The 12236-nt window shown below is 35.3% G+C and overlaps 1 protein-coding gene across 1 annotated transcript; it reads right to left on the bottom strand.

Moving 5' to 3' along the window:
- Nucleotides 1-64: 64 nt before the first annotated feature.
- On the bottom strand, nt 65-8951 carry Rack1 (Receptor of activated protein kinase C 1). The gene is made up of 9 exons (XM_068389725.1): nt 8803-8951; nt 5010-5119; nt 4508-4605; nt 4084-4194; nt 3339-3410; nt 2512-2646; nt 1133-1243; nt 764-904; nt 65-273 (listed from the first exon to the last, which is right to left on the bottom strand). The coding sequence occupies exons 2-9, from the start codon at nt 5116-5118 to the stop codon at nt 94-96; spliced, it is 957 nt and encodes a 318-aa protein (XP_068245826.1). The 5' UTR covers nt 5119; nt 8803-8951; the 3' UTR covers nt 65-93.
- Between the last annotated feature and the right edge of the window lie 3285 nt (nt 8952-12236).

The following is a 12236-nucleotide window of genomic DNA, read 5'->3' as shown; positions in this document are numbered from 1 at the left end:
CTCTAGACAAAATCCCACTGGTAATACAGAAAAAAACAATTGCCAAGGTAAAATAAAGAATCAATACAGCATCAGTCTTTATTATATATAGACCTAAGCACGGGATGTAACACTGACTTGCCAGACCCTGATTTTGCTGTCACTGTATCCAGCAAACAATGTTTGACCATCTGCAGACCAAGCCATAGAGAGACACTGGGGTGGTTCAGCCTTTGTGTTTTGTGAAATGACGTCAGGTTTCAACTCATCAACCATGTTCTTACCCTCAAGATCCTGCAAAACAAGAAAATCGATTAAATGTTTTTTATTTGAGTATCTGATAATGAAATCCATGTATGTTAAAGGTTATGTGCCATACCACAAAGCTGGTTGAAACTCGCAATGAGTCACAGGTACATTTCGAGTCCCAGTCAATTTCAGTATCAAGGAAATCAAAGATTGCGGCCAATAACAGTTAAAAGTTCATTACGAAAATCCAAGACTGCAGCAATAACAGTTAAAGGTTAACTTAAGAAAATCCAAAATGACAGCAATAACAACAGTTCACTTAGAAAAATCCCAGACGGCAGCAACCTAGTAAAAAATTTTACTTTAAAAAATCCAAAAGGGGAGCAAGAACACTATTCACTTATGAAAACCCAAGATGGCAGAAATAACGGTTAAAAAAGTTGACTTAAGAAAATCCAAGATGGCAGCAACATCACTATTATAAAAGTTCTCTTTATAGAATCAAGATGGCACCAGTAAGTTAAATTTCACTTACCCAAATCTTAATAGATGGACCAGTTGCAGCGCACAACCAGTATCGGTTAGGACTGAAGCAGAGGGAGTTGATTGTGTCAGTGTGATCAAGTGTGTATAAATGCTTATCATCGTTGAGGTCCCACAGCATGGCCTTGGCATCCTGAATAAAAAAAAAAAAAATCATATATGAAGAGCAATCAAAACTTCAACTTTAAAAAGTAATTCACTTATGAAGGCAACCATAACTACTATCTTACTGATTATTCATCATAACTTCTAAGGCCTAAAGATCAAGAAATGGACATATGTGCAAAATTAAGAAAACTTTCCAACTAAAAAATTAAAGAAAATTGTAGTACCGAAGACTTTTCAAATATTAAAAACTCACCTTGCCTCCTGAAGCACAGAGTGATCCATCAGGGGAAACGGTAACTGTATTCAAATAACCGGCATGGCCATAGTGGTTGGTCTTGAGTTTACAGTTTGTCAAGCTCCAGACCTATGAAGATAAGGATTTCTTAATGTGGAGTATTTCAACTGATTAAAAAGACAGCAACTTCCCCATCAACGAGAATAGTTTCCCCAGTACAGCATGGCTTCTGTTTCTCAATAATTAATTTACTAATTTCTAAATGAAAAATGTCAGATTTTCTGATCCCTCTACTACTGATCAGCTAAGGTGATATGGTTCAGCATACTTGTGAAACCAAATGCTGGCCACACTAATGTTAGAAAATAATTCTATAAAACATGGAATCACTTCAATGGTCAAATGACAAAAATTGTAACAACCAATTAAATTATACAATGCATTACTTGTAGAATTGTCTGTCAACCAACTTTTAGTACAACTGCTGTAAAATTAAAACTTTAAAAGGTATATCATTTTATTACATTGCTTTGTCACCAACCCTACTAAAAATCAATAACCAGGGAGGCCCACCACCACCACCTATACTGTATTCAATATTTGTTGCCTCCCAAGTAGCTGTGTGTGTGTTACTGTCTGATATACATGGACACTTATTTAATGATAACCTTTATTTCCTTGCTTTTTTTCATTTATCACTGATTACTGGTTAAATTTTCAAGTTTCCTTTTATCTATTTCATGATGCTCCTAAAATATTAACAAAAGTTTGAACATAAAAAAAACTATCTACTAATGACAAAAGAAAATTTCTGGGGAAAAAAAGCATGCAAGAAATGAGAGCCCTTATACTACTTATTTGATAAAAATGAAAAAAAAAAAAAAAATTTCACAGGAACAAAAAGCTAAGAGAAATGAAACAATACCATAACCGCAAAATTAACTTTAAAGGTATCATTAACATTACTATTAACATTATTACTACTGGCTAAGTTACAACCCTAGTTGGATAAGTAGGCTGCTACTAACCCAGGAAAAGGTGAATAATGGAATAGCAAGTAAGCTTTATAATTCAGCAATAAATATAAAATACAAACCATTTCATGATCAGTAACTTCATAATAGATGTCTTATAACTATAACACAAGACTTATGTCAATAATGGAAAGCTGAATAAATTCACAACATAAAGAAGATATAATCAATAGGTTTTTCTTGCTAAAACTTTGGGGAATAATATTTTGAATATGGACTCTCAGCGGTAAGAGGACACTTCTTCCTCCCACTCGTCCATTATTGGGAGATTCGCTGTGCGACACAGGTATTGCAAGTGCACCCAAAAAAAAACCCACATAACTGTATCTATATTAAATGTTAGAAAAAAAAAAAACACCTTACCTTTACAGCCTTGTCCCATCCACATGATACAATGATTGGATTGCTGTTGGAAGGAGAGAATCTCACACAAGATACCCAATCAGAGTGGCCATCTTCCTGGATTGTGTATTTACACTGAGCAAGTGTGTTCCACAGCTGAAAAAAGAAAATTAATTTAAAGAAAAATTGCAAAATCAAGTGACAATTTTCTAAGTAATGGTATTTTTCCCAACTACAAGTTCTTCAACAAGTCTAAATTTAGGAGAAACTAGACAGGACTGTCAAAACTTTCTTTGAAATGGTTGAAGTATCTGACCCTACCCACCAGGCAAGAGCAACCCTTAATTATTTTAACACTAGATAGCTCCTCTCATACAAAAGTCTAATAATTGCAGATATCAACCTGCGAGACGCCAGTATACTGCACGCTTCATTTGTGCCAGGATACCCATTCATTAAACTCTCCCCCTTATATTATTTCTTTACTTGCTAGGGGTAGAGGTCAACCCTACAAAATCTAAATACAGTATGGCAGAGAGAAAAAAACAAATTAAGTTTACATAATAAAAAATACCCCCAAAAAAGTAAAACAAAACAGCCAGATTAGTATGCAGCAGAGAAGTACGTTTGTACTGTACTGCTGACAAAATCACTGAAGGTTGCTCTTCATGCCAAGAGCCACCACCAAGTTAAAAGTTTTAAACATTCATTTACAGCTTCTCCAAATTCCTCCTCCTATTACAGGACAAGGGTTTTTATCTATGTATAAATGAATTGAATTGGAACTTAATTAAGACAATTTCATATACAATGTGACATATCAAGAATGGTTGTACACAAGTTCATACCTTAATAGTTTTATCCCTGGAACCAGACACAATTTGACGGTTGTCAGCACTGAAGGCTACCGAGAGGACGTCCTGTAGAAATTGTTAAAATTAACATCTAATACACAAAATAACCAATTTTTCAAATATCAAGTTCAGTCTTCCAACTTTGCTACTATACTACAAAAAGTTAGCTTGCATGAAAATGTACCTTCTCAGAATTAGGAACTAAGGGGAAAAAAAAAGAAAAAAAAAATATCAATAAGTAATAGTCGTGAAAATTTACTTCCCCAAAGCAAAGTTGTCAACAAATTTGCACACTAAACAAAATAAAAGCCAATTCTAATTTCTTCAAGAATAGTAATGCCCAAATAGAACTTCAACTATGCCAAATAGAGTAATGTATATCCAATTTTATTTTGATCTGCAGGCTGAGGCCCAATTCTGAGAAAACCATACATTTTTTTTTAACTGATCATTACCAGGCAGCAGTTAAGAAAATGACTGTATTCATAACTGAATAAAAACAACCATAAATACACATGACTTGACAAGATAAGAAGCTAACATCAATGTTGCGCTTAATTCTGGCAAAAAAAATGGTAAAACAATAATAGGTACTAACCACATTAGATCCACAATGTAGGTATTATTGGCATACTCACCACTATTTTAGTGTCCTCTTCTAACTACTAAAAAAAAGTATATAAAAAAAAAGCTTCCTGACATTTTTGAAGACATCCATAGCAAAACACCAAAGTCACACCTTCGTGTGGTCCTCAAAGCGACGTGTTGTCTTGCCCGCAGCCAAATCCCAAAGGCGGAGGGTTTTGTCCCAAGATCCAGATAACGCAAAGTGACCATCCAAGGAAAGAACCTTAAAAGGAAATGTTATTATCCTACCGAAACTAAAACACTTTAGGGAGTTTTCCCTTACCTCAAAATGCATGACTAATTAATTACACACTATACATTACTTTAGTGTAATTTACATTTCACACGTCAAAATTATTAATATCCAAGTCGTTCAAAGAGATGTAATTGAAATTTCATATCATAAGACAAATCGAATAATATCAAAGCTTTGAAGTCGTTCAAAGTTTGGGACAAAGTCTGACCAGCTATCATGGGCCATGGTAAAAACTAGATTGGATCATATTGTTACCATAATAAAATTGCAAAATACGTACTACATCTGAAATAAAATGTGAATGTCCATGGAACCTCTTCTGTGGGAAGCCATAGTTATTCTCCTCGCGTGTCAGTTTCCACAAAATCAAGGACTTGTCTGTAAAGAAGGGTATGATTTACATGAAGGTTTCCACAACTTTAAAGTTACAAGTTTGTTGTACATCTGTTAATAATGGAAAATCATACAAATTCAACAAGGCCTACTTAAATCAAGCATGTTTTCACGATTTAAGTTAAGAAAAAATACTGTTCTCAAACCATGACCTTGGGACTTAGGGTCTTCATCTGCATAGGAACAAACCTTACATCGCCAGATCTTTCAAGTGTGCTTTCGCTTACAAGCAAAAGCATTAAATAAAAATTCTTATCTAATGTAGAAAAAATATATCAGTTGTGAGATTCAAGAGACTTATCTTATTGGTTTTTTTTTTTTTTTTTTTTTTTTTTTACAGAGCTCAGCACAAAAATTCTCGTTTTCTAAAGTATATTTCGTGGACGTACCTCTGGAAGCTGACAATATGACATCAGCGAAGTTCCTATTTGTGGCAATCTGGGTGACCCAGCCACTGTGACCCACCAGGGTACCGCGAAGTTGCAAACTCTCATTCATTCTGAAAGAGAATTAAGTAAACATGAAAATAAACCATGACATAAAGGAGAATTGAACACACTCATCAACAAGCCTCATAATACCATTTACAATTTATTTTCTAGTATTAGGCTGTCCTTGCCTTACAAGGATATTACTAAATATACTAGACAACCATATTAACTATAAAAAGATTCATCCCATTTGCAAATATTGCCGTGGTAAAGGTAAATTATGATATTTAAAATGATAAAATAACCACATTATGGTATGTTGGATCATCAAGAACATCTTCCCATAATGAAAACGGATTTCGCTAGTAATAAGAAAGATATGGCCCTGTCCCTAGAAAAGCCGTTGTGGTTTATGGGGACAGGCCTTGGACCGGCCAAAAATAGTTTAAAAAAAAAAAAAGTCCGAAATCGGCTCCTTTTCACGGGAATGATCACGGAATGAAATAATATTAAACTCACTAGTTTTGTAAATGCTTGTCCCAACAATCTACATACTAGGACCACTCTGGTCATGGACGTCGGAAACGAGCGAGAAAAAAGTCCGAATTCGGCTCTTTATCACGGGAATGAAATAGTATTAAATTCACTAGTTTTGTAAATGCTTGTCCCAACAATCTACATACTAGGACCACTCTGGTCATGGACGTCGGAAACATGCGAGAAAAAAAAAGTCCGAAATCGACTATCACGGGAATGAAATAACATTAAATTCACTAGTTTTGTGAATGCTGTCCCAACAGTCTACATACTAGGACCACTCAGGTCATGGATGTCGGAAACGTGCGAGAAAAATTCCCCTCCTAACCTGGCCTACAAGCCATGTCCTAACCTTCCTCATGACCTAACTGGGGGGGGGGGTTAACGCCCTGCCGACCCCCCACAACCACTGTCGCTAACATACAAACCCAACCGAATCGAACCTAGCAGTTCTGAAATATCTTGACTAGATGTTGGCTAACCTACCCTTTGGTTGTATATATAACAAATTAGTATTCGGCATAATTTCAGGACGTGTCCCAACGAAATAATCTTAACCAGAGGTTAAAATTGATGATTGTTAGAATTAGCGAAAACATAAGTCCGAACATCTCTATTTGTTCAAGCTTTTGCGCCACCAGCTGATAAGAGATCAGCGCGCCGCCCAACGTGTGATATTAGTCAGGCAGGAAACTATGCTTGGAGGAAATTTTACGATCGAGTAAATTGGTCATGGCTTTAGCGGACGACGCATTGTAACGACCTTTCCCTAACCTAACAATTCATGATAATTATCATAGCAGTATCAAATGTCACTATAAATGATGTCCCTAAAAACTACAAACTTAACTAAAGGAGTAAATATATAGATTGACGGGACAGTATTAAATTGTAATAACGAACGTTTCTTATACTGGGATGACACGGGCTCTACCTATCGGGAAAGTTGGAAACTAAGCAGGAGCTACCCGTGACTTGCGTACGGACCGTGCATAATTATTGTACTGTTAAAATAGTTTGTGCCTTAGGAAGATTGTCAAAAAGCGTGGATTTTTTTAATGAAATATCCAAACTATCTTCTAGATGTTCCTGTTATATTAGCTTGTTCTGCAGTGTACCTCAGAACATTAATCTGTCCATTGAAAAATGTGTAAGCCCTTATTACGGGGAGGTTACGCTCATGTGTAGAGGTTTTGCAGAACTAAGGACATGGTTTACAACCAACCAAAAACAAAGAAATTCCCATTTCCTAAGCACGCATACAAAGGATACGAGTACAATAACGAAATACAGAGTACAATAACGAAATACCAGTTTTGTCGCAGCGATCTTCATCAAAAGAATTTCTAGATAAGATGCCTGTTTTAAGGAGTCACCGTAAAATGTGATGTGTTCATTGTGTAGAACATTGGGTCAGTATTCGTTTCAACAAAACACATCACAGTACAGAAAATTCACATCGGTCAAGCTCTTTCCCCCATCACTTTTTCACTGTCCTGTAGTTCCTACATTTTGCTATGGATAACATTTTCATCAATTCAAAAACCTCTTCGGCAGACCATTTCATTAAATGCCAGGAGCAGTAATTTCAATTGATCTAATGGAAGTGGATATTTTTATTCACTAAGATTTCAATCATTCAAAATTTAAAATAAAATGAAGTGGGAGCAGAAAGCAGGGTGTAGCAGTGCTTGCTCTTAGGTGACCAGAAATGAAAATAGCAACATATACTGAGTGCAACACCTAGGAGCCTCGATGGCCAAGTCGGTTAGGGCAGCAAGCTCGCACTTCATAGAGGTCTGTGTCGCGGGTTCAACTACGCACCCGACCAGTCAAAAAGGCAGACACTTTGCTATCCATGTAGACACCTCAGGATTATGTATGTAATCGATGGATAGGTTTGCGTAAAGGAAATGGGTGTTACAGACTAATACACACAGCCATTCCAACACCTTCTATAAACATAAGACACCTCACACATCTCGAACTGTCGACCTAACCACACCATGATTCCTCGCTGCTGAGAGGCTGATGGTGACGATGGTGGCTGGTATGACACAAACATATACTACCGGGGTCTGGTGATGACAAGTAGGACAGCCGGTCGGGACTAAGGTCCACTCCAAAGCAAAGTTCTTCAAAAGAAGGCAACCATGTTACCCCATAAGAATGGGAAAAGGGCACGCTAATAGATGATGATGATGATGATGATTCAGTGCAACACCTAACCCTTCCTATCAACGCAATTCATTAGTTTGACATGGACAATGTTAAATTTTACGTTTATTCTCTACCCCGTATGTCAACTTACATGTTTTGCACGTAATAATCCTTACAAAGAGATCAGATTCCCTATATACTGCACCATGCACTGCCCTACCCAGGCATGTTCCATCCTATCAAGAATTTGATCATTGAATATTTTGCTTTAGATAAAATGTCAAAATTCTCGGCTAGCGTTCACACCAAATTCTAGTACCGCTTCCCATAAGAGTAGAACAAATGTTACATTGCAGGCGAAGAACACCCTTGAAGGTAAAATCCCGTTGAACAAGCTGATTATTTAGATCTTGTGGTACAATACTATTATCTTTACGTACGGGGAAAAATTACGAACAGAAAATTTTTTCCGTTAGTAATTATATATAGAGGAAAGATTTTAAACAAGTATTCAGATATAAAAAAAACACCCAAATTTTAGGGCTCGCAGTAAAAGGGGAAAACGCCGGGTCATTAATTTCCCGACATCAGCAGATCTTACGTTTGTCCATTTCAATAAAGAAAATGCTAGGTAATGAGTGCGACCAAGAGGGAGTCTTTAATGGAATGAGTGCCCGTTATATTGAACATGGTTTATATTTATTAATGGAACACGTGAACATTTACCCTTGCCATATATTATGGCAAAACATACGTTACAATTTTTCAACTAGAATTTACCATTTATATGTGACTTCAAAGCTTTCAACGTGTTATACGAAGGCTTATAACTTAGTAAGCCATTGCTATATAAAGGTACTACAAAGCAAACACAAATAATACAGCAAGTGTCAAACAAAACAAGATGCCGTTTGGGCTTGATTTACCACGAACACGAATTCTATCTTATTCTATTTATCATCATCATGCTTTAAATTAAATACCAAATTCATCCAGCAATACTTTTACTAACCTTTAATCTTACGATTTACAATAAATTGAAATTGGTAAATACCTGCGATAACACGATGAATTGCGATAATAAATGCAATTCTAAAGAAGACTCACGAACCGTCTTGCGGGTGAGAGTAAACAGGGAAGAGAAGCTATCGCCAACAGTCCGCGCAACAGCGTACAAATTGTACTACTAAGTTAGGTTTTGTAACCACACCTTTGATACGGCACCTCTTTTTTACCCAAACACAGTAAATATAAACAATTAAAATGCATGAAAAATATGTAAAGGTAAAACAGTATTAGACACATCAGATCATAACTTAATATCAGTATAATTAGAAGTAAAAACAGAGAAAATAACTACAATAAAGGGAAGTGGGAAGAAATTACATATTACAACAACGACACAAGAGATATAGAACACTTGAAATTCCAGGAGAGAAAACTTGTTGGCAAAGGTGTGAAGAGTAAACATAACAATTGTAGATATGAAACAAGAGGAGTTGGCTAAAACGTATAGGAGAAGGGTAGCAAATGATGGGAAGACCAAAAGATAACCTTGGGTAACCGAAGAAATAAGAAGGAAAATTAGGGAAAGAAAGGAACTTAATAAATAAAAAAGAGAAATGAAGAGGATAATAGGTTAAAAACAAAACTACTTACTTGTTTACTTGTTTTGGGTTTAAATTCAACCCTCCACTGAAGTCGAGTGAACTACTTCTCGGGCGGGTCCATATTAATCATCTAACGAAACATTTTCATTATAACTTATACAATTCTTTGATTGTAGCATCTTCCAAATCATATGATCTTGTGAAAAGTAAGGTCTTTAGTTTCTTCTTAAATTCAATGGCTCCCTTTAGGTCCTTCATTTCAGTTGGCAGTTTATTATAGTGTCTAGGCGCACAGTAGCTAAAAGCCCTTTCACCAAATTTACTATTTGTTCTTGGTTCAGATAGCCTATGTTTGTCACTCATGTGTCTTATGTTAACATTTGTTTCTAGTTCTAGAAAAAAAGTACAATTACAAGAAGAAAGACGTACAAATATTGGTGAAAGATATTATAAATTTATATAAGAAAAATAAGACCAGAGAGATAAGAGATTATAAAAATAGTAAACTATGGGAAAATATAAACACATTAAGACGTAGCAACGAAATAAAAAGCGAGGCAATACAATTATAAGGTGATAGAGGAAATAAACTATCAGATGAAGAGGCTAAAGAAAAATTAATAAAATTCTGGAAAACAGTTTACTACAATGCACACGAAAATAGGAAATCAGAGATTTGGAATGAGGAGGAGAGTGAATACCAGGATATTTCGAATTCGAGAAGAGAAGACGACATTATAATAGTCAACGATGGTATTATACCTGAACACCTAAGGGAGCATTATGATGCTTTATTAAATGTTGGAAGAATAAAGATAATTTTGATATATGTGGAAGTTTGAATAATGTCGAGTTAGGAATGAACGACGTAGAAATTGAAGAAGAGGGTAGGTTAGGCAAACCAAGGGAAGAGAGAGAGGAACAGGAACACAGACAAAAAAACCAAAGCCCCTGCTAGTTAAGCTTAAAAGCACTAAGGAAAAATGGGGAATAATTGCAAGGGGGAAACACCTCAAGAAATAAAAAAAAAATAAAAAAAAGAGGAGTTGAGACAAGTTTTCATTGCACCTGACCTCACTTTTAGGGAAAGGGAGAAAGAAAGGAAGTTGCTAGAGGAATTGAGAAAGAAAATGGAGAGAAGGGTGGTACATAAAGAGAGGAGAACCAGTAAGAAACGACAATTTTCACCAAGCAGAGCGAATTAGAAAAGGTATAAATTTAGACAAAAAAGTTAGCCAACGTATAAAAATTTGCCTGTTAAATATTCAAGCACTAACCAAACAGAAATTAATAGAAGTAGAAAACGAGATGAACACAAATAAAATACATATATTTTATTTAACAGAAACGCACCAAAAGATAGATAAAATACAACTAAGTGAAGGTCTGTTAAAGATAGAAAAAATAATGGATCTTAAAGACAAAAAGGGTAGTGGGTTAATGTTAATATTTTGAAATAACGATATTACTGAAGCAGAGGAAATGGAAACAAAACATAGCGATATAATAATGGTAAAGTGCAAAATCTACAACTTAGTATTTTTGATAATACTAGCATATTTCGCAGCAGCAAATACCGAAGATAAAAAAGAAATCAAGAATTGAAAGCAGAATGTGAAAGATCAATACAGAAAGCAGGAGAAACAACTCCGTTACTAATAATGGGGGATTTTAACGGCCACGTGGGATTTTTGGGACACCAACAAGTAGACAGAAATGGGGTAATGGTGCTAGATTGGATGGGTAACCACAACCTAACACTAATAAATGGAGACGAAAGGTGCTCAGGACTATACACGTGGAATAGACAAGACCAGTATAGTGCTATTGAATTTGTTCTTGCAAATAATATGCTATATAAACAATTTAAATGTATGGAATTAGATGAAGATAAAACAGTATTAGACATATCAGATCACAACTTAATAACAGTAGAATTGGAAGTAAGAATAAATAGGAAAAATAACTGCAATAAAGGGAAGTGGGAAGAAATTACAAATTATAGCAATGACGCAAAAGATATAGACGAATATGTAAAATCTATAGAGAGAAAAACTGTTAGCAAGGATGTAAAAAACATTGAAGAGCTAAACATAATAATGGCAGAAATGAAACAAGAACATTTGCTAAAACGTATAGGAGAAGGGTAACGAATGAAGGGAAGACCAAAGAACATCCTTGGGTAACCGAGGAAATAAGGAGAAAGATTAAGGAAAGAAAGGAACTTAATAGAAAAAAGAGAAATGAAAAAGATTGTAGGTTAAAAACAGAATTAGAAGAAAAATACAATCATAAGAAGAAAGAAGTACAAATACTAGTGAAAGATAGTATAACTTTATATGAGAAAACGAAGACCAGGGAGATAAGAGATGATAAAAACAATAAACTATGGGAAAACATAAACAAACCAAGAAATAGCAACGAAATAAAAAGCTAGGCAATACACTTACATGGAGATAGAGGAAATAAACTATCCGATGAAGAGGCTAAAGAAGAATTAGTAAAATTTTGGAAAACAGTGTACAATACGCATGAAAATAGAGTAACAGAGATCTGGAATGAGGAGAAGGAGAGTGAATACCAGGATAATTCGAGAAGAGAAAACGACATTATAATAGTAAATGAATTTAGTATACCCGAACACCTAAGGGAGCGTTATGATGCTGTACTAAATGTCAAAGGAGTAATTAAACCCATTCCTGCCGCTGAAATGAATAAAGGTAAATTAGAAAAATGCCTAAAACGCCTAAAGAAAGGTAAAGCAGCTGGGTCAGATGGACTAAAGCCAGACTATTACAAAGCTATGATGTGGAGTTATGTAAGAATACAATAGTGAACTGCTACAAAGAGGAATTAGCCGGTAAAGAAAAACCCAAAA

This window comes from Palaemon carinicauda, chromosome 16 (genome assembly GCF_036898095.1).
Source record: "Palaemon carinicauda isolate YSFRI2023 chromosome 16, ASM3689809v2, whole genome shotgun sequence".
Taxonomy (NCBI): domain Eukaryota; kingdom Metazoa; phylum Arthropoda; class Malacostraca; order Decapoda; family Palaemonidae; genus Palaemon; species Palaemon carinicauda.
This window is presented reverse-complemented; position numbering and strand designations above follow the sequence as displayed.

Excerpts from the sequence above, each read along its gene's own strand:
- Rack1 (XM_068389725.1), bottom strand. The coding sequence starts at position 5,118 with ATGAATGAGAGTTTGCAACTTCGCGGTACCCTGGTGGGTCACAGTGGC. Across the intron at positions 2,647-3,338 it reads CCAGGGATAAAACTATTAAG|CTGTGGAACACACTTGCTCA; the intron begins GTATGAACTTGT and ends TTCTTTTTTCAG. Across the intron at positions 1,244-2,511 it reads GATGGGACAAGGCTGTAAAG|GTCTGGAGCTTGACAAACTG; the intron begins GTAAGGTGTTTT and ends TTATCTTCATAG.